The 21,773-nt window shown below is 54.0% G+C and overlaps 1 protein-coding gene across 6 annotated transcripts in view; it reads right to left on the bottom strand.

Moving 5' to 3' along the window:
- The window catches only part of PLXNA4 (plexin A4), a 658,514-nt gene that overhangs the window by 72,431 nt on the left and 564,310 nt on the right, over positions 1–21,773 (bottom strand). For all 6 annotated transcript variants that reach the window (XM_065552899.1, XM_065552917.1, XM_042843227.2 and 3 more), the window contains 5 exons: positions 17,451–17,685; positions 16,698–16,840; positions 11,598–11,866; positions 7,083–7,149; positions 4,147–4,293 (listed from right to left, as the gene is read on the bottom strand). In XM_065552899.1, coding sequence (XP_065408971.1) covers positions 4,147–4,293; positions 7,083–7,149; positions 11,598–11,866; positions 16,698–16,840; positions 17,451–17,685 — 861 coding nt within the window. The remainder of the gene's footprint in view (positions 1–4,146; positions 4,294–7,082; positions 7,150–11,597; positions 11,867–16,697; positions 16,841–17,450; positions 17,686–21,773) is intronic.

The raw sequence follows: 21,773 nt of genomic DNA, 5'->3' as shown, positions 1-21,773 counted from the left end.
CTCCTTCCCAAACCCTAGACTGGCCCCTCATGGCCAATTGCTACAAACAGCCATTTCCAAGAGTCATGTACCAGGGACCCTGGGCGTGTTGGGTGGATTAAGATTGTGTAGCCACACCCTGGCACACGCCAAACCCCGTGATTGCTATCCAGATGTAGTGCAAAACTCTTCAGCGGGGACCAGCTGACTTAGAGAGGGGAGGGATCGGGATTTGCTTCAATGGCATTTCTATCACGCTAACAGAAATCTAAAGCAGTTCTTCCTTTGTTTCATTTTTTAAAACAACTCCAAAACAACATCTATTTATGGGGAAAAAACCCAGTTGAAACAAGAGAGAGACCAAAAGGAGGGAAAGCCTCATTCGTATTCGGCTTCTTTTTAATCTCCATCGCCGGAGCCGATCTCTGTAAATCGGCTAAGATTCCTATCGGGATATATTTGCCTGCTCTTGAGATGTAAGAGGGAAAGCTGATTAACATCAAACAACACACAAGTGAATGGAAGAGAGCTTTGTTCAGCCTGATGCATAATTACTACCGCGTCTCACTGGCTGCTTTATATCCACCAGCCTTAAAGGATTGGAGGGATTTCCTTGGTGAAAAGGATTGCTCTGTCAATTTGGGTCTATATTTTTCTCTCCCTTGCCGTGTTTCTCCAAGTGAGATCTGGACCCCAGGACGCTAGGTGTGGACGAGCACGAACTGAGACAGTCCGTGCCCTAACAGCTTACAATCTAAACAGGCAAGACAGACAAAGTCCAGGGAAATGGAAGAATTATTATTTTATACACGTGCAATGGAGGCACAGACAGATTAAGGGGCTGGGCCATGGCCACACGTGGAGTTGGGGCCTGACCCTGTGCTCTCCTGAGTCCCTGTCCAAGTGCTGGACCACAAAACATCCTTCCCCTTATCTCACACCCCTCACCTCATTAGCAAAGCAATTACTCTCTCTCTCTTTCCTATTCCCTCGCCCTCTCTTTCCCCCAGCCCCTTTTCTCTGAACATCAAAGGGTAGCTTGAGGAATCTGGGGTGGGGTTCCCCTTGCATTCCCACTTCACTTGGGATGCACACATAGGGAAATATCAAGTGGAAGTAGGGAGGTGGTATTAACTTTGTATACAGCACTAGAGACAACATTATTGGAGTCCTGGTTTTGGTTCCCACGCTTCAAAAAGGGTGAAGACCAATTGGAAAAGATTCAGAAAAGAGCTACGAGAACAATTTGAGGTCTGGAAAACTGGAAAACCTGCTTTCTAGTGGAGAGACATAAGAAGTTGAGTCTACTTAGTTTATCCAAGAGAAGGTCAAGGGGGGATCTTAGTCCTGGTCTGCAAGTACCTACACAGGGAAGAGGTTTTTGATAGTTGACAGCTCTTTAGTCTAACAGAAAAAGGCAGAACAAGATCCAAGGGGTGGAAGCTGAAGCTAGACAAATTCAGGCTATAAATAGGCACAATTTTTTTAACAGAGTGTAATTAGCCATTGAAACAACTTACCTAGGGACATTCTCCATCACTTGAAGTCTTTACATCAAGACTGGAAAAAAGAGATGCTCTGACTCATGTCATGGGCGTGATGCAGGAATTGTGGCTCAGAATTTCCCTGGCCTGTGTGTTGTAGGCAGTCAGGTTGGATGAGGCCTTACAGGCTATGAATTTTAGACTGGTGAGGGGGAGTTCTGTAGTTTGCTGGGAGGGAAAAGTCTGGCTTTCCTTTTGAGACGCTATGTTAGATCTTTACACTGTTTCTGCAATGCAAACGTTGGTGCTAAATGCCTCAGCAGAGTAAACGGGAAGTGACTTTTCATGTGGAATACCTTTAAGACTGGATGTGAAGGATGCTCCTGGGAGGAAGGGGTCGCAATACTGAGATGCTGTGTGAACCGGCTCTACCACAGGATGGCTTTTGTAGAAGCTAGGGATGGAAAAGACCTGCTAGCTCATCCAGTCTATCTCAACACTGGCCAATGCAGGGTCATTCTCTCTGCTTTCTCCAGCCTAAAGCAATGTGGCTTGTCCCACGTTCCTTGGGAGACTGTTCCACAGGTGAATAGGTCCTCCGGTCAGTAAGTTATACTTGCTATGCAGCCTCAGTATTCCCTACTCCATTTCTTCCTGTTTATCCTAGTTAGGAGCCGATATACAATAGTCACTGTTAAAGCCAACACCTGGCCGCAGTTAACAGGACTGTGAAGCTACTGCAGTATTACACTCAGAATAGGAAATCAACTGCAGTAAGGGATATAAACCCTCATGCTTCAGGCCATAACCCAATCACTTTCAGGGGTCAGGAAGAAACTCTCCCTTGGGGTAGGTAAATCCATAACTACCTTCTGTAGGGTTTTTGGTACATTCCTCTGAAGCAGCTTGTATGGGCCAATGTCAGAGACAGTATACTGGGCTAGATGGAACTTGGGTCTGAACCATTGTGGCAATTCCTGAAAAATAACTGTGGTATCTCAGAAATCACAGTATGGCAACTTAGAGCAACTACTGGATATTTCCTGGACGTTCTGGAGATGATAATGACCAATGATCTTTGGAAAAGTTATCAGAATTTTTCCCAACCTCAACAAGGCTTCTGTTCAGGGCTGGCTTGAATTTTAGATTCCATATTCCAGGATGTTCTTATTTGCTTTGCTCCAGCCGATTCTCCTGTCCTTAACCCTTTAATTCCTATGCACCACTTAGGCACTACATTGAGAGCTGGTCAAAGATCAAAGGTGTCGCTGATCTCAGCCTGTCTCTACATCAGAGAAATGACCTGCCGCTGGCAACGGATGTCAAAGAGCAGGTCACCCCAGCTTCCGTTCAATGGTTTGACAGCCTCAGTCTGCTGAAATTCTTTGCTCACATACAGCTGATCTCCCTGGGGAAGCCTGCAGCTCCCCACCTGTCCTCACCCATCCCCACGCCTGCCCTCTTCACTTCCCCAGCCCTGACATCACATAGTTTCTCCCACTGCACAGCTGCTGGGGACAGCTGCAGCTCCCATGTCAACCACCTGCCGCAGTTGGTTTGCCCCATCCCTAGGTCTCCTGCCCCCCAGCCCCCAGTGCTCCCTATTAACTGCAGTTTCAGCATCAGTGAAATGCCAGCCTCCTGGGGTGGAGCACTGTGAGATCCTCCGACAGAAGCACCACAGAAGTCGGGGGTGGGTTGTTCAGAGGGAGAGTCGGCTGAAGGCTTCAGGGGCAGGAAGGTCCTGGGCGAGAGCTAGAGGGAGAAGGACTCGGGGGCTCAGCTGAGGACAGGCAGGGAGGAGCTGGCAGGCAGGGCAGATGGGAGAAAAGCAGCCCTGCACCTACGGGTGGAGGGCTGTGGTCAGAGCAGTCGAGGTGGAGGGTAGGGAAGGAGGCCAGTGGAAGCTCAGAGAGAGGGGTGAAAGGCCCCCCAGAGGTTTGAGGGCAGTGCTGCAGTGGGTTCAGAGGCACGTAGGAAGCTGTGAGCCTGGCTGTGGGGGATGGAGGGATATAGGCCTGCTCCCCGGAGCGACAGAGTAATCCGCCCTCAGCCATTTGCTTCTCGTGAACAATCTCTCCCCCACCCCAGCGTACACAGCCACGGTGGGACACAAAAAGCATATCGCGAGCTCCGTTTGCAAGCTCATTCTGCCGTGCTGTGAGCACAGGCCGCCCTGCGGTGATCTCTTTGGAGGAACCCGAGCATTGCGGTTTGGGGGTGGCGGTTAGTGTAACCTCGGCCTTTGTGGAGTTGGTGCCCAAAGAACGCGCCCATCGGACTAGCAGCAGATGCAGAGTTCCACTGGGGCTTAGCCAGCGTACGTCATGCAGAACCAGCATCAGCGCAGCCACTCACCCTGGTCTGGAGCTCAGATCTCACGCTCTCACTCGGCACCACAAATGCCCTCCCCCCCCCCGGGTCTGTCCCTTTATTCTCTTCACACACACACGGCCCTGTATGAGTCCCAGGAAGGCCCACACACGACCTGCCAGCTCTCCCTGCACACCATGCCGCCCAAACCCGGCCTGAGGAGATGTTGGTCCAGCAAGGCTGTGTCCTTCTGGCAGCATAAATGGCAATTGTCCAACCCGGCAGCAGCCCAGCCACTGACCCTTCCGGAAGACACTTTCCCCAGCAGATCCCAGGGGCGCCTGCAGGCTCCGCTGCTCTGAGCACTCACCAGTGTCTTGTAGTCAATCTGCTGCCGGATGAGCTTGTCCTCGCTCAGCGAATAGCGGGCTTCCCCGGTGATGGAGTCAATGGGGCCCTTTTCCATCTGCTGTTTGATGGCGCAGAAGAGGGAGAACAGCGGCTCGCCAGCGCATTCCTGCATGGAGACACGAGGGAGGGAAACCGGGTGAAGTCCAATGCCGCAGATCATCAGTTCCTACCTGCCAGCTTCCCAGCACAAGCCCAGCCCTAAAGGGGGAACCGTCTCCTGCCGGGCTTTGGTACTGCACTGCTGGCACTTGGCCCAGGGTCACTCTAATCCCCACCCTCTCTGCTCCAGACAACTCTCCTCTTCTCTCCTTCCATTCCATTCCCCGTCCTCTCACCCCTTCCCCACTCATCCCCCCACTCTCCTCCGACTGCTCCTCTCTCCCCGGCACTTCCATCCATCCCCTTTGTCTTCCAATCTCATAACGCTCCTCCCTTCCCCTTCACATCCTCTGCTCCCCTCCCATTCCTCTCTTCTCCTCTCCTCTCCTCCCCTCTCTCATCCCCCTCCACCTTCCCTGCACCGCTTCCCCTCCCTCCCCTGCACCTTCCCTGCACCGCTTCCCCTCCCTCCCCTGCACCTTCCCTGCACCGCTTCCCCTCCCTCCCCTCTACTTTCCCTGCACCGCTTCCCCTCCCTCCCCTCTACTTTCCCTGCACCGCTTCCCCTCCCTCCCCTCCACCTTCCCTACACCGCTTCCCCTCCCTCCCCTCCACCTTCCCTGCACCGCTTCCCCTCCCTCCCCTCTACTTTCCCTGCACCGCTTCCCCTCCCTCCCCTCTACTTTCCCTGCACCACTTCCCCTCCCTCCCCTCTACTTTCCCTGCACTGCTTCCCCTCCCTCCCCTCTACTTTCCCTGCACCGCTTCCCCTCCCTCCCCTCCACCTTCCCTGCACCGCTTCCCCTCCCTCCCCTCTACTTTCCCTGCACCGCTTCCCCTCCCTCCCCTCCACCTTCCCTGCACCGCTTCCCCTCCCTCCCCTGCACCTTCCCTGCACCGCTTCCCCTCCCTCCCCTGCACCTTCCCTGCACCGCTTCCCCTCCCTCCCCTCCACCTTCCCTGCACCGCTTCCCCTCCCTCCCCTCCACCTTCCCTGCACCGCTTCCCCTCCCTCCCCTCCACCTTCCCTGCACCGCTTCCCCTCCCTCCCCTCCACCTTCCCTGCACCGCTTCCCCTCCCTCCCCTCCACCTTCCCTGCACCGCTTCCCCTCCCTCCCCTCTACTTTCCCTGCACCACTTCCTCTCCCTCCCCTCCACCTTCCCTGCACCGCTTCCCCTCCCTCCCCTCTACCTTCCCTGCACCTCACCGCTGCCCCTCTGCTCTAGCAGTCTGTCTCAAATCAATGAGCTAGATCACTGTCCTCTGGTGCAAATCCTGGAGAAAACAAGTTAATAATCCGAAGCAAAGTGGCCCCTTTCTCAGCTCCTACACCTGTCTGCCGCTTAATTAGCTTATCTGCCTGCCGCATATGCTCCCATGTGCCCGTCTAGTGCCCTTATCAGGCTGGTGTTTAGCCTGAGGCAGGAAGACAAGAAGCTGAGGGGGGGGGAGAAATGTATCTTATAAAAGCAGAGCTTTAACGAGTCACCTCGTTCGAGCCCCTCTTTTCATCTGAAAATGGGAATTTGGTACTAGGAGCTACTGAAATTACCATCCAGGGACCTTCCAAACCTTCCTGCTAGGAGAGGTTGTGCCTTGGGGGCGGCTGGCTGGCTCAGGGGAATGGCACTGGGCTAGAGCCTTTCGCCTCCAGCTGGCCGGTTCCCATCCTGCCCAGGAGTGGCTGGAAGGTCGAGGAATCTGACGCGTGCTGGAAAGCTCAGGTCCATGTCTGAAGTTCAAGTGGGTTTTGTCTCTAAGGTGGTGGCCCGGGCGAGGCACGGTGGCCTCTCAGAAGGCAACATCATAATGAGCATCTCTGCTGGCAGTCTCAGCATGGGAGCCAAGGCTACAATACCATCTCCTCCCTAGTGAATTCAGTGCTGGTGTCTTGGACACTGAGCGCCTTGACCACCCACAGAGCACGCAAGGTTCGACTCGGGAGGAACCCCTGTTAGGGGTGAGACTGAAATTCATACTCCATGGCCCTCTCGTTCCTGACAATTCTGCAGGCAAGGGTGCCAATGCCATGGACAGAGAACCAGACTGAGAACCGCCAACTCCTCCCACCTAGACCAGATGTCAGGAACGGCTTTCTGTCTGTGCTGAGCTCAGGACTAGAGCTCAGGCTATCATGAATGCAGCACACTCCCCTCCTGCCCTTTGGAAGGGTCTAAGCCCAGGGTGAAGAAGGTCTGGCGAGGAGCCTGGTATGAGAGTTACCAAACAAACCATGGTGGCTGCTCTTTGGCCCAGATTAAGGCACAGTGCCAAGACAGACAATCTTCTGCTGCCTTTGAAAACCAGGATAAGGTTAGGTAAGGCCTTCTCGTCACCAGCCACTGGACTCAGAAGGTCCCACCAGTGAGGATAAGGGTCTGGCGGAGTGAGAGCTGCACTCTGAACGGGCTGTGATAGTACACAGCCTGAGCTTTCTGCGGCAACGTGCTCCTTCGCCTGCTCACTGGGTCCCCGTCCTGGCAGAAACACCCCTCAGGGACCCATTTCTTGTACACGGCCGACAAAAACCTGCCAGCCAGCTGCTCTGAGCAGCGTTCCCTCCTCCTGACCTCCTCTTGGTCTCACCCAGTCCTCACGCCTTCCTACTGCCCCTTTCTCGCAGCATTGTAACAGCCTTAGCGCGTGACTCCTGTCCTTAAGCCTGGCCCTCCTTGCAGCAGGGCCTGTCCTTTCTCATGTGTCTGGAAAGCGCCCAGCACAGTCTGGCCACCCTCACCACCAAATCATCCATGAGTGATGTGGTCTAATGGGCAGGTGGACCACCTCCTCTTACCTTGAGGAACTTGTACAGCAGGAAGGTGAACCAATTAGTGAGCATCTTCTCTGCCACAGACTCCGTCCTACAATCACCCCCGGAAGAAAAAGAGAATGGGAGATGGTTAGTCATGCTGATCAGACCGAAGGAACTTACTGCTGAGGGTAAGAGGTGTCTGAGCAGGTCAGGGCCATGCATAGGACAGCCCAGGGGTGGCAGCAGCTTGCTGTCCCCTTACTGAAGCAAAGTGCAGAGCATTGGTTACTGGGATGAGCAAACCAGATAGGACTAAATCAAAAGCAACTGGAACTTTTTCCTACCCACCAAAATGACTGCAAATCTTTATTTGGAAGTTTGAAAAAGTCTGGATTAACTTCTCTCCCACCACATGCCATGCCCTGCACTTTCTGGCTTGGACTGAAACTGCCAGCATACTGTGTGAGATATCTGATGAAGTGGGCTGTAGCCCACAAAAGCTTATGCTCAAATAAATTTGTTAGTCTCCAAGGTGCCACAAGGATTCCTGTTCTTTTCGCTGATACAGACTAACATGGCTGCTACTCTGAAACCACACACACAAGGATATCCTGGAAATGTCCAACCGGGAGGGCTCCAGGGCCCAAGTGCCCCCCATGTGTAGCTCCAGGAAAGTCACTGTCTGGGTTGGCCATAAGGTTCTGATTACCCATCAGGAAGGAGGAGAGTCTGTGAGACTTTGGGCAAGTCACTTAGCTGCTCTGTGCTTCACTTCCCCAGCTGTACAATGGGGCTCACAGCACCGCCCTGCCTCTGGGGCCTTTGAGGAGAAATACATTAAAGATTGTGAAGCGCTCAGACACTGCGGTGATGGGGGCGAAATAAATCCCTAAGGTTGATCCAAACCAGTGGAGGAAATTCACCTGTCACTGATTATCAGGCGATAAAAGGCCTCCTCAGAATTGTGAGGCAAGTCCTGCGGCTCTCACTCTGTTTCTAGTCAGTCCGTACTCAAGCAGAACCCACACTGACTCTTCAGTGGGAACTCTGCCTGGGCAGGGACTGAGTCAAAACCTCCACGCCAGACACCAGTTACACCGGCATGAACCCAGAATAACTCCAGCACGGTCAGTGACACTCCTCTGGGTCTCTGTGCGGTTCCTTTCTCTCCATTGCTAGGAAACGCAAGTTTGCTGAACCACCAGAATGTCCTTGTCTTTCTTGATGCCGCCTCTTTGCTCTTGGTGTTCCTCACTGCCCCGACTTAAAGACTTGTCAGTATCCTTTGGTTTCTGGCTAGTTTTGCTTCCTGCTTTTCATGCATAAGCCAGACGCTGGGGGTCTGGATGGCAAACATTGCAGGGGCGTGGGTTTGTATTTTCGTTCCTGCGTCTTTGTATTCTGGGAGCAGCCTCCATTCAGACCAGAGCCCCACAGTACTAAATGCTGCGCAAACACACATTAAAGATCCCCCTTCCCTAAAGAGCCAGTTTTAGGTTTAACACTGTTCCCATTAGAATGTCTCCGTTCCCAAGGATACCTCTTGCCCAGTCAGGGGGTGGTGAAAGCAGACCCTAAATTCCAGGCCCTGTCTGACATGACTATGCCCCTTTTAAAATTAAGCCCCTTCTGTATTATGCAGCCCGGTGAGCTGATAACAAGCCCTTGTCAGCCTCAGAGTCTAGTTTGGGAACTCCCAGGTGCCTTTTCTGTATTTCCATTCCCGCCGCCTCTGGCTGTGAATGCAGATTTCCCCCTTTCGAATCAGCCTGATTCACCCACCCACTTCATTCAGTGATTGCCACTAGCCTGTCGGTCGGTTGCTGTGTCCAGAGGTGAAAGTAAGCCGGGGTAGTGGCGGCGGCCGGGAGCCCCAGGCCCTTTAAATCGCCCCGGGCCGCGCTGAAGGGCTGGCTGGGGGAGTCTGCCCAAGGCCCCGCCCCTTCTGCCCAAGGCCCCGCCCCTTCCACCCAAGGCCCCGCCCCTTCCAGTAGAGCCTCCCCTCCCCCCCAGACCCCGGGGGGGGCAGTGTACCGGTAAGTTCCTTAAGTTACTTTCACCCCTGGCTGTGCTCACATGGCCCTTGATCACGGAGTGTCATGCAGCCTGGTGCTCACATGACCTGTGTTCATGGCACAGCCTGACGCCTGCTGCTCCCGGAGTTTCACACGACCCGCTGCTGCAGCACAAAGATGGCCTGATGCTCACAGTGCATCCTGTGGCCTGGTGCTTCGCGAGTGTCATGCAGTGCACAGCTTGTGGCCTGGCACAGTGCCCACACTGCACCGCCTGGCCTGATGCTGCACCCCGGGGCAGTGCCCATTCTGCATTATACGGCCCAGCCCTGAAGCCTCATGCTCACAGCATGTCACAAATCCAGTTCCACATCGATAAAGAAAACTGAATGCCAGGTTGGCCCTGCCGGCTCTGGGGACCCTGATACCTCTTTATCCAGTTCTGGATCTAGCATCCTCAGGACTGTCACAGAGATGCTGCAATGGGATTTTACCAGCTAGCGCCAGACGGGAAACCCCCGTGGAGGGAGGGATTCGGGCTCCGCAAATGAGTGAGATTGCTGCTTGCCAGCAGAGGCTCCATGGGGCAGAAGGGGTTAAGCACGAAGCGGCCTGGCCCCCATCATGGCCTAGCAACAACCTCATTCGCATTCCAAGGCAGAAAGCCGCCCGGGGGCTTTCGTGTTCCCTTGTAAGATCAGAGGGTTCTGTTCCGGCGCCGCCCAGCGGGGGACCTCTATTTCAAGAGAACAAGCACCTCGCTGACCTCTGCCAGTGCGCTCCCGTCTTGCAGGAGCAAGTTCCAGGGGACTCGTGCAATTTGTCAGGAGGAGGATGGGGCAGAGAGAACAGGTGGAGGGAGAAGACGGTGGGGGGGCAGAAAGGGAAGAGTGTCCGGAGTGGAGGAGGAGAATGGGGGAAGAAAAAAGAAGCAGAGACAAAGGGAGGAGAGGGAAGGAGGAGTGGGGGGAAGAGAGGACGTCTGGAAGCGAGAGCAGGAGATGCACAGATACCAGAGAGGCCTGGGGCGGGGGGGCGCGAGGAATGGCTGGTGGGAATTTTGCCAGCAAGGCTGTACGCCTAGAATTATGACAGCGGGTAGTTACTTTACAAGAGTAAAACAAAATAAAAGCGAGAGCCGCTTTGTGCTCCTGGCTCCCTGCTCAGCAGCCTCAAACGCTGAGAGATGGCTGCATTTGCTCTCTGTTCCATTGATACCGCTCAGTGGGCTGCGTGCCACGGAGCGCCCTCCCTCGCAGACGGCACCGCACGCTCCTCTGCCAGAGCCGCTCGCTCCGCTGTTAACAGCACAGCCAAATTCTACGGAGGGCCAATTTCTGCTCCGTTGATGCTGGTGTAACTCCACTGAGGCCAGCGGGGTGATTGTGGATTTACACCAGTTTCACTGAGAGCAGAGAGAGACCCGGAACGTCTGGCTTGTCCTGGGAAAATCAAGCAGGGTCAGGCAGGTGACCCATCCCATTGTGCAGAGTTACTGACGGGGACTAGCTGGGAGCGATCTTGCCCTGCCTTCATTACGAGAGGACTTCCATGCATTGGTGTTTTAAATGAGACCCTTCAACTCCGGAGCTGGCCAGCAGGAGCCAGCCCAACCTTCTGCCCCAGCTCAATCGCTTTGATTTGCTCAGTCTACCCTGCTTCCTGGTTTCAGGTGGAGGCAGAAACGCTGTGGGAGCAGTGGTTCCAGCTTGGATCATACCCAACAGTTTGGGCAACATTCCTTGAGAGCTCCTAACAGACCCACGGCCCCCTGGGACTTCACAGTCACCACTATACTGCTCATTGGTGCCAATCAGGACTTGGCAGCCACAGCAGGGATAGAATTTGCATCCCAGTGCTCCTAAAGACAGCGCTTGAATGGAGATGCAGTCCCTATCACTGGAGCTGAAGGAGACTCTCCGTTTGCTCATGTTGGAACAGGGACTGTGACACACAGCTGAGCAGTTCTGGTGCCATGCAGTAGTGGACAGTGATGCATATACACTAACCTAGTGGTTGTCAAACGTCTGGCTCATGGGTGGTGTATTTATATGGCCTGCATGACGTACTTAGATTATCAGGCTTTCATTTAAAAAAATAAAGTCAGTTTCTAGCTATTGTGGCTTCAGAAACAACCTTCTAGATGTGATCATCTAGATTTTTTTCCAGAGATTACAGATTGAAAACTTGTCTGTAAGCAAAAAACAAACACACAAGAACAACCCATCACTCCTGACACTGAGTATAAGCGAAGCAGGAAGGACTGCTTGAGTCTGCAAGCAGCCTGAAACAATGACTCGGGGGACCAGAATGCTCCTGCCCCAGGTCATCTGATTGGACGATCAACTTTAAACCCCAATAGTGACACCTCAGTGCCAACATTAACTATTTAATCACTGATTATTTTAGTGGCTGGGGAGGACCAAGAGTGGGGAGCTGCTGCTGGGAGGGAAACTCAGGGAAGGGGAGAGTACCAAAGAGAGGAGGATGCTGCCAGTAGAGGGCAGCTGTGTGCACACACAGCAGCCGAACGGTGACTCACCTCCTCAGCAGCAGCTTGGGGTGGTTTTTGCTCTCCAAGTTCTTGTCAATGAGATCGGCCAGGAGCTGCTTGAGGACATCGGTGGCATACTCCAGCTTGCTCTGCAGCACGGTCATGATGAGCGAGGCCACGTTGCCACGGTCCCGCATGGAGAAGCTGCGCTGGGACTCCAGAGTGCGGATGAAGGACAGCAGGAACACCTTGTTGTTGATGAGTTGGGCGAAGAGCTTCAAGCCCTTCTCTACCCGCTCCTGCCGATAGCCAGGGACCTGGGGAAAAGAGAAAAATGGCTTCCTTTACATTCAAGCCACCATAGGGGCCGACTCCGTGGGTGCTCCGAGGCTCAAGGACCCACAGAAAAAAATAGGGGGTGCTGAGCACCCACCAGCCACAGTGGTAGGGTGACCAGATGTTCCAATTTTATAGGGACAGTTCCGATTTTTGGGTCTCTCTCTTATATAGGCTCCTATTACCCCCGAACCCCTGTTCCGATTTTTCACACTTGCTGTCTGGTCGCCCTACACAGCGGTTCCGGCCCCTAGGGCTGCCCGCCGATCAGTTGTTTGGTGGGCCCAGGGGTGGCCAGGGAGCATCAATTGGCTGGCAGGAGGCACTGGGGGAGGGGGCTTGGGGAAGGGGCAGAGTGAGGGCAGGGCCTCAGGACGCAGCAGGGGGTGGAGCACTCCCAGGGGAAAAAAAAGTCAGCGTCTGTGAAAGCCACTAACTCTCCCCAGATTTCATGGCCTGATGAGGTCCCACTGCAACAATGTACACCATTGTAACGAGGAGGCAGGCCATGCCAGCTCCTACTAACCCGCCCCTACCCAGGCACTCCACCCCATCGGCACTTGGCTCATGCCAACCGTGACAGTAAACACTCCTGTATTCACACCCTCCACACAAATAATCTTTGTACAAAATATGCCTGGCGAGGATTCATTTGAAAACTAACAACTCACTGATCATTAATATTCTTGCATAAGGTACGTACATGATGGGTATTAAGGGTTGTGAATATATGCTGGCATTATAACTGAAGTCTGTGTGAACCAGCTATGTCAGGGGGAGCTGTTAAACGGGTCTATCCTAAATAAAGGAATGTGTGTTTACCTCACTTTACATATAACCAGTGAACAGACCCATCAAGCTAACGTGGGGTGGAGGCAAACCGCACACTAACAAGTGGGGGAGGACACAGGATGGAGTGTACATCTAGCAGGAGAGAGGAGCTTGGGCTGGGTTTTACTTTTCAGAAGACTCAATTTCAAAGGTTTCCTGATCTATAAAGACAGGGGGGGTTGAACCGGAAGCGATAAGCAACTGAATTAGCTGATTGTGTACAATATTACTGTATTGTACAAGTATCTAGCGTGAGGCCTTTTCTGAAAGCTAATGACGCACGATGATTAATGCCACGTGAAATGTCTGTATTAACACTGTGTAAGGAATTACGGATACTCATTGATATGAGGCTGTACAGTCTGCCCAGACAGGAGGGGATGTCACAGCTCTCCACCTGTCTCCTATATACATTAAGCATGGTGGAATTAGAAACAACGGAAGCCCCATTTACACAGGGGGGATGGGAAGCCCACGGGAAGGGAAGAACAGCATGAGATCATCCTGCCTCTTGAAACAAAGTCATTTAACTTTGGAAGATATAAGCAAGGACAGACGCCACCTTTGGCAGACAGAAGATAGCAGAGCTCTTGCAAGCTGAGAAAGATGGGTCCTTCAACCAAGGCGGCGTTGAAGTCTCTGGAACGGAATATAGGTGAGAAACCTACTTAGGCAAAGATCTTTCACCTAAGAAGCCAAGGGAAGCCAACACCTTGTACTTCTGTGGAAGGTCCGAACTGAGGGAGTCAGCCATGGCTGGGAGGAAGAACGACTGGTGAGAGAAACCACCTGGAACAAAGCCTGTATCTTGCTAGATTAAATCTTAGACTTGTAAAAGTGTATTTTGGTTTGTTTTACTTGTCGCTCTTTCTCCCTTCATCCTTCACACAGGAGCTCACTTCATCCTACGTACATTTTGTTAACAAATTCATTTCATTTCTACCAGCTGCCCACTCCACGCGGTGTTTAAAGGGGAGGGGGTATTTACCTGCGTTAAGTTAATAAGCTGTGATGTCCTTTCCTGCAGCAGCCCCTGCTACTCCGGTTCACACTGACGGAGCTCCTCCGGCCTTCCCCTTTGCACGCGCTGTTTGCAATCCAGCCCCCACTCCAGCTCGCCAAATCAGTCCTCACCTATCGCAGTGACTATTCCAATCCTGCCCCCGTCCCAGAGCTCCGCCAGTCCCCCCCCCCCCCGCGTGCTGATTTGCAGCCCCCTCCCCTCCTCCCATGTCATTCCATTCCTGGGCTCCTACATGCAGCTCAACCGATAAACCTGAATCCTGATGACCTGCATAACCCCTGCTAGTCTAGTCCTGGCCCATGTTCCTGTATGGAGCCAGGCCGAGTTGCATTTTCCATTCCACACCCCGTGCCACGGTCCAGGCCCGGGGACTAGACAAAGGCCCCAGGCTCGTTTCCACACATCACCTGAACCCTGAATGGCAGCGTCCCAGGAGCTGCCTTCCCTCCTGGGACAGCTGTCCTGCCAGGCGCCTGGCTGCGGGATGGATGGACTGAGGGTTCGGCTTTGGCCCTTCCAGATTGTGTGTTTAACTGCCTCACTGTCAACCCCTTTAGAGGGGTCCGTTTTTTCCCAGCGATTACAGATTGCAAACTGGTCTGTAAGCAAAAAAACGAACAAACAAGAACAACCCATCACCCCTGCCAGTGAGGAAATAATAAGCCCTAACTCGCTTGCTTGAATGTTTAATACTGGCTAATCCCATGGCGATTTTGAAGCAGCATAAAGTTTATTTCAGCTGTGTCTGGAAGTAGTTAATTAATTAAAAAGGTGGTGGGAATGAGAACCTGCTCTGAATAGGCCCCGTGCTGGGGCTTTTTCCCAACTGGTACCTTCACCGGGCTGGCAAGGCTTGGTGTGTGTTTGTTTCATTCACTTTAACTCTTTATTGGCGCTAGAAAGCAGGTAGCAGAAAAGACCCTGCACTGGCTTCTTTAGCAAAGCAGATGGGCAGTGGAAGTGCTGCTGTCGCTGACGAGGTGGAAAAACTGCCTGGATTTGAGTGATGGGGAAACAGAGCAAGAGGTCAAAGGGGTCAGAAGAAATGGTTTGATTTCTGAGCACTGCAAGGTTTGATTGGCCGAAAGGAACTTGGGAACAGCTCACTTGTGTGCGTATATGGGAACATGCACTAAGTGCATCGATGGGCCAATTTCTAATCTAGTCCATTGGTGTTTGCTAGTGTAAATGAGGGCAGAATTTGGCCCTAGGCGTGCAAGTACCTTTGGGTGTGCCCGTGTGTGTGCAAATGCATTGTTTGGGGGAAACTGGGGAGAGCAGGACGAGGCCCAAGGTACGTCTGTGCTCCGGGTACACGGCTGTCCCACGCTCACCATTAAAAAGCAACATCTGCCTCTGGTTACCACAGAGTAGCATCCGAGCTGCTTCCCTACTTCCCTTTCCTTACTGGGGAGCGAGGAACAACTGGCCTCCCTGATAGCCTTCCCGGGAAGATGCTGGCAAACCAGGAAGCTTGAACGGTCACCGCTCTATGCAAGCGTGTTTCTCTAGCGTGAGCTGAATTTCAGCCCCTATGAAGAGTGAGAGCATCAGCTACATCCAATTCCTCCAATGTCCAGAGCAGAGCCTGTGCCAGCTTCCCCATGCAGCTCTGCCAATGCACCTCCGTCCTGGCCTCAGGCATTCCCCGCTAGCCCATTCCCGGGCTTCTCCAAAGCACAGAGCCTGCCAAGACTGACAGGGAGCTCTGCCAGCGCACCCCTCAGGCTTGGCTCGCAGCACGCCCCAGCTATCCCAGCCCAGGGCTCCCTGGAGCCGTGCTTGGCTGCTGTGCCGAACGCTGACGTGGTTTTTGCAATGTGGACAGACGCTCACTTGGGACTAGTATACGGGTCACCACACTCCCTCTCACTGACGACGTAATGCATCGCACCAACCCGCAGCCCCCGGCTCAGCCGCACAATAGACAGGTTCCCTGGGCAGAAAAAGCCCAGGAAAGCTGAGCTCCCTCCAAGCCCAGGGGGGCGTTTGAAGTGGAGCACTAACGGGGCTAGTTTGTTATCCCATCACCAAGAGCCATGCAATTACAGAGCACGTTGTACATGTTAACAAAATAGCTTCTCTGGGTGCTGCCAATCCTTTCTGAAAGTACTGCCGCGCCCATGGGCAGCACAGACGTCCCGAGTGTGCCGTGCCCACGGGCAGCGCAGATATCCTGAGTGTGCCGCGCCCATGGGCAGCACAGACGTCCCGAGTGTGCCGTGCCCACGGGCAGCGCAGATATCCCGGGTGTGGCACCCCTGGACTGTGCAGGTATCCCAGGGGCACTGTGCCCATGGGCAGCGCAGACATCCTGGAAGACACCAGAGCCCTGGGTAGTGCAGAGGTCCCTGAGAAGGTGCCATGCCCGTGAGCAGCACAGATGTCCTGCGGGGCGCCCTGCCTGGAGGGCTGCACAGACGTCCTGGGGGCCAGCATGTTCATGGGCAGTGCCCTTGCCAGGGAATGCTGCAATGCCATGGAAGGGCAGGTGGATCTGCCGGGGTCCCCATCTCTAGTGTCTGTTCAGTGAAAAACTCAAGAGCACACTCCAGCAGGAAGAGGACCCCATCCATGAGGAAGTTAATGCAGTGGAGACAGGCAGACAGACCGACAGACACACACACACACACACACACATATCCTGGCACTCTTCAATATGGACACCTCACTCATCCCACCACTGGTGGAATGCTCCCATTTTTCCAGGTCTTCCCCCTGTGAGCCTGGCATCTGGGCTCATCCGGGAGACCCACCATTATTTCAGTTGTTGGAGAGCAGCCTCCCAGGGACCTGAGGCGGTGTCTTGATGCTGCATCAATACAGATTAGGCCGTGTCACAAGGCAGTGACCTCGCTCGTGTCACTCCCAGTGTCACGGCGCCACGACAGACAGAATAGGGACACAGGGGCCGAGCAGGCAGCCGGAGGGAGGAGATGGTCATTGTTCCTGCTTACCTCCAGATCCCGCAGGACAGGGTGGTCTTCAATGCCAGGGAAAAGCACCCTCATGGTGTAAGTGCGGTAATCAAGGAAGGGGATGCCGGCGCCATCCAAGTCGCTCGTCAGCTCGTGAATGTCTGTCTGAAGCTCTGCAAAAGCTGAGACAAAGAAACCCATCCCCAGTGAAGCGATGGTCCAGATCCACCCTGACCCTACCTGGAAGGAGGTCAGGCTAACACCTGTGCGGGTGTCACCAGTGATGGGGGAGCAGGAGGATGTGCAGATGGAGAGATAGGTGGGGAAGGAGCAGGCTGTACTTGCTTACCCACCAGCCTCTGCCCAAGATCTGATGCCAGACAAAGGCTCCATCTAGACAGAGCCCCATCCTGATTTAGAAAACTCAGTTTTAACAGGGCTCCAGCAAAGCCCGTTCTTATCACCGTTTGTCCAGCCTGGGGGATGGGGCCAACCTGTGTCAAAACCAGAGATGGGCCTGACTGGGTCTGAACGCTCCTGAGCTCCAAGGATGACTGGCTCCTGTACTGGATCCAGATTCAGTGGCCGAACCTTATCTTTTGAATGGACCCAACTGGATCTTGGATCTAAACTGGCCAGAACTTTGGAGAAGGGTGATCCAAAGCCAGATCCAAACTTGGTGGATTGGGGTCCTCTAGCTAGAGCTGTTTTCACTGCAATCCTTCAGGGAACGAATATCTTCCTTTCCGCATGCCCTGTGCCAGGCCTGGGGGCCCCGCCTCTCCATCGTACCTTCCTTGCACTCCAGTGCCACCCTGGACTCCAGGTTGTCCATCTGCATCTGCAGCCGCTTGAGGGTCAGGTCGCTCTCGCGGGACTTGCGCTTGTACGCAATCAGCACGGCCACGATGAAGATGATGAGCAGGCCGCCAGCCACGGCGATGCTGACGATGGCCGGCAGGCTCAGCGGGCTGTCGGGAGAGATGTAGACCATCCCTGGGGAGAACTCCAATCCTCCCACTCGAGCCTACATAGGAATTAGAAAACAGGCACGTTACAAACACCAGCAAACAGAACCTCCCAGAGCCTGGCTACTCCTCAGAGGAACTCTAACCACCTCAACCTGCAGCAACAGCACCTGAGCCAATGACCTTCCCTGCTCTCCTAAGCTAAACAGTGTCTGAAGTACTCAGTGCTTGGATGGGAGACCGCTAACCCCAGAGAAGTGGTGCCAGTGACATAGGAGATGGCACACTTCTTTCTGACTAGATACTGAGCCCAGCATGGTGCTAGAGGCTGGCATTAGCATTAGCAAGTAAAGTTCACGTGACGTGATCTATAAACACCTTCTTGTGCGAGCAGAATTATCAGTCTGATTGTCCTGGCTGAACTGCGGCTTGGGTATGTTCTGTCATCTGCTGCCTGACCCTGTTGTGTTGTGCTGTTCTGCACTGCTCCCACCCCGCCCCAGAATGTGCATCGGCCTCTCGGCTGCGTTCTGATGAGACAGTCCCAGTTACTGGGCAGGGTGCTAGAAGAAGCCAGCTGACATGTCAAATCCGAGGGACAGTTTGCAGAGCTGGCAGGAAGAACAGTCTTCTACTGATTTGTAAAACTGAACAAACTGGATCCAGAAGCCATAGGGGACGAATAAACACGGAGCCCAGCATGTCCTCTTTAGAGTGAATGTCCTCATCAGAGCCCCTGCTCTGGTACTCCAGGGTAATGCAGAGCAGGGCTTGGCCCTAAGGCGTTGCTTTGTACGCTGAGTGCCCCTGGCTATTGCTTGGAGACGGAGCTGGAGCCAGAGCCATCCCTTGGGTACCCGGAAGTGACGGGTCGGTCCTGGATTCGTCACTTCCATCCTGGGCCCCGCATCCCCCTAGGGACGGCCCCGCTTGGAGCTCTAGGTGGCCTCCTAGGGGTCACTTCCTGGTTAAGAGATACCATGTAGCGGGCACCCCAACAGATTGTGTTGCTGACTCCCGGATTGGATCACCTCTGAGATGGCGCTGCTGGGAGCCCGTGTGTCGTCAGAGCCTGCCCATAGCTCCAGACTGCAGCCCTAGAGGGTTAGTTGTTAAATGCTGTTCCCAGCCATTTTTAGAGAGTGGGACACTCTGGTGGGCTACACTTGGGCCTGGGCAGCGGCACCGCCTTGGGGTGGAGCCCCACGAGCAGTGGTAGCAGACAGGCAGCAGGGGAGGGGAAGGCGGTGGCTTTGCCTATAGAGCAGCGTACGTCACTATCATCCCCAGAAGCTTTGTGCAGGGCCTGAGACCCAGTCAGCCTTGTCGCTGGGGTTAGCCGATCCTGCCCGAGCTCTTCTTCCCCGCCAGGCACGGCAGGCCCTGCCGGAGACGCTGGCTGCTGCCGAGGAGTACCCAGTGCATTCCAGCCAAGCCTCTGCGCCAGGCTGGAGCCGCCCCGTGCCACACGGCCCAGCTGCCCTGCAGCACCGACGGCCGCTCCACCCCAAGTCATCCCCTGGAACTGGGATTGGGCAAGTGCTCTCAGCATGCGGCCTGGTCCCTTTCTAGCACAGTTCCCTCCATCTTAATATGAGCCCCCCACCCCCATATTCCCAGCCCCCACAACCATCCCCCACTCCCGGTCAGGGGGCCAGCCTCATTCACCCTGCCTGTTCTCAGCTGGCAGCCTGCTCCCTGGCCTGCCACCTCACGTCTCTGCCCCACTTCACTCTCCAGGGTGGGGACACACAAGCCACCTCCCTGTGCCGCAGTGGGAGCCGACTGGCACTGGGAAGCTTGGCTGAGGGAGAGGGCGGGGCCCAGCAATGGGCAGAACAGTGGGGAGTGAGGGAGGGGCTCACAGTCCCCGAGAGCAGGAGGCACACCCGGGCTCCTGGGCAGGCAGTGATCCCGGAGAATCCAGATATGGCTCCGAGTTGTCTGGGGAGAGATCGCTCCTCTCCTGCCTCCTCGCATGCAGGGACCTGTTTTTCAGGCACTACTTTGCGAGAGCCGACAGAAGGAATTCTTCCCAGCAGAGCGCGACTCTCATCCTACATGCGCATACTGCCGGTCACGCTGCAGGAGCGCCACGTGCCTCACGCACTGTGGAGTTATACACAGTCCCAGCGGGGTAAGAGCAGGGGTGACCCAGAAAACACGTGCTGGGGGAAAGAGATTTTTTTTCACAACAGGCTGTGGGGCAGCATGTGCCAGGGATTCTTTCATGGCCACACGGAGCAAGCATGACCTTGGATTTCATGGTCTTGTCTGCAGGACTCACCCACGGTAAACAGCAGGGAACTAAACGGGCCAGATCTTCAGCGGGTGTAAATCGACACCGCCCCTCTGTGCCGTTACCCTGACTTGCACAAGCTGAAGATCTGGCCCAGCGTGTCTACCATGGGAAGGTGAAGGGCTGAGTGGGCGCTGCTGGGATTGGGATTGGGACCTGGGGCTCTAGGGCCTCTGCATGTAGAACCTGCTTATCAAGAGCTTGCTAAAAATGAAACACCCGCTCTAAAGACAGCGAAAGGAAGCCTGGATTTCCTGCAGAGGGTTCTTGTGGATGCGTGCGCCATGCAGAGTGAAAGGCCGCTCTAGAGACATGGGCACTGTATGAGAAGGAGAGCAGGGTGTCTGTCCTGGGGAGTGTACAGGAGCTGCCTAGAAGCAGGGATAGGATTAAGGAACGGGAAAGCTAAACTAAATATGAGACAATGCTTCCTACCAGAGAGACGGATCAGCTCATTGGCTTGTCTCCCAAAATGAGGCTGCCCTGTTGCTGTGACAATTTAACATGGATTGGAGAATGGACGGGATAGAGCAGTCTTGCCCTGCCTGGGGGAGGTACTAGACGTGACCAGAGACAGGCTGATCAGTAGCTCTTAAGATTCTGTGAGTTAACGTCCTTGCTCTCAGCTCTGGCTTCACAGGAAGCAACCTGGTTTCCTTGTCAGTTTCTTCTTCTCTTGCCCTCTTTGACCTCTTGTTTGATTTCACTGCCCTGAGGCTAACAATCTGAGCCTCTTGCAAACATTCTGCTCAGATCCTTCCTGTAATTTCAAGGACTGGGGGAGACAGAAATCAGCGGGAAGCTGGAATTCTGCACTTTATATATGGTCCAAGCACAGAGCAGACGCCTCCATATCCTTTCTATACACACATGACCTGGCCAAGGACCTCGACCTGGACATGCTTTCTGGGAGTGAGACTCTGTGTGGTATCAGGTCTCTTCTCCAGCCTCAGGCCAAACTGGAATTCAGCACCAGTGGCAGTAGATTTGTGCCAGATCCTCTACTCCAGGGATCGGCAACCTTTCAAAAGTGGTGTGCCGAGTCTTCATTTATTCACTCTAATTTAAGGTTTCGCGTGCCGGTAATACATTTTAATGTTTTTAGAAGGTCTCTTTCTATGAGTCTATAATATATAACTAAACTATTGTTGTATGTAAAGTAAATAAGGTTTTTAAAATGTTTAAGAAGCTTCATTTAAATTAAATTAAAATGCAGAGCCCCCCCACCCCCACTCCCCCCACTCCTGGACCGGTGGCCAGGACCCGGGCAGTGTGAGTGCCACTGAAAATCAGCTCGCATGCCGCCTTTGGCACGCGTACCATAGGTTGCCTACCCCTGCTCTACTCACAATCTAGCTTACGACAGGATGATCATTGTGCTAATTCTATTGTTGCAACAGGACTCTATACATCCCAGTACATGCTCCCTCCCTCCCAGACCTAGCCCTGGAGACCTGACCTCCACACAGGAGTGACTAAGGATTTGGGAGACAGCCTCAGTTGAGGTTAAGTGCAAACCTTATTCTCGTCGTCCCCATCCCCGTCCCCCCCACCCCCTCCTCTCACATACTGTATACGCATCTCTCTCCTCTGCAGCTTCTCCCCTCTGGAAGAGCCCTCCTGCGCCTCTCACCTCAGTGACCCTTCGCCCCTTTTCATAGCTCATCTCAAAACCATGCACTCGATCCAGTTCTTTTAGTTTTCTCTCTCCTCCTGTTATTTAACTCTGTCGCTGTTTTGCTGATCCTTGCACTGAGAGCTGACCGAGGGAGGGAACACGCTGACATCAACACGAAACACTATCACCGTGGTTTCCTACTTCATTATCCCACTTGGCAATTGTTCATA

The sequence above is a fragment of the Chrysemys picta genome, chromosome 1 (genome assembly GCF_011386835.1).
Source record: "Chrysemys picta bellii isolate R12L10 chromosome 1, ASM1138683v2, whole genome shotgun sequence".
Classification (NCBI taxonomy): Eukaryota; Metazoa; Chordata; order Testudines; family Emydidae; genus Chrysemys; species Chrysemys picta.
The sequence above is the reverse complement of the archived record's forward strand: the minus strand, read 5'-3'. Positions and strand labels throughout refer to the sequence as shown.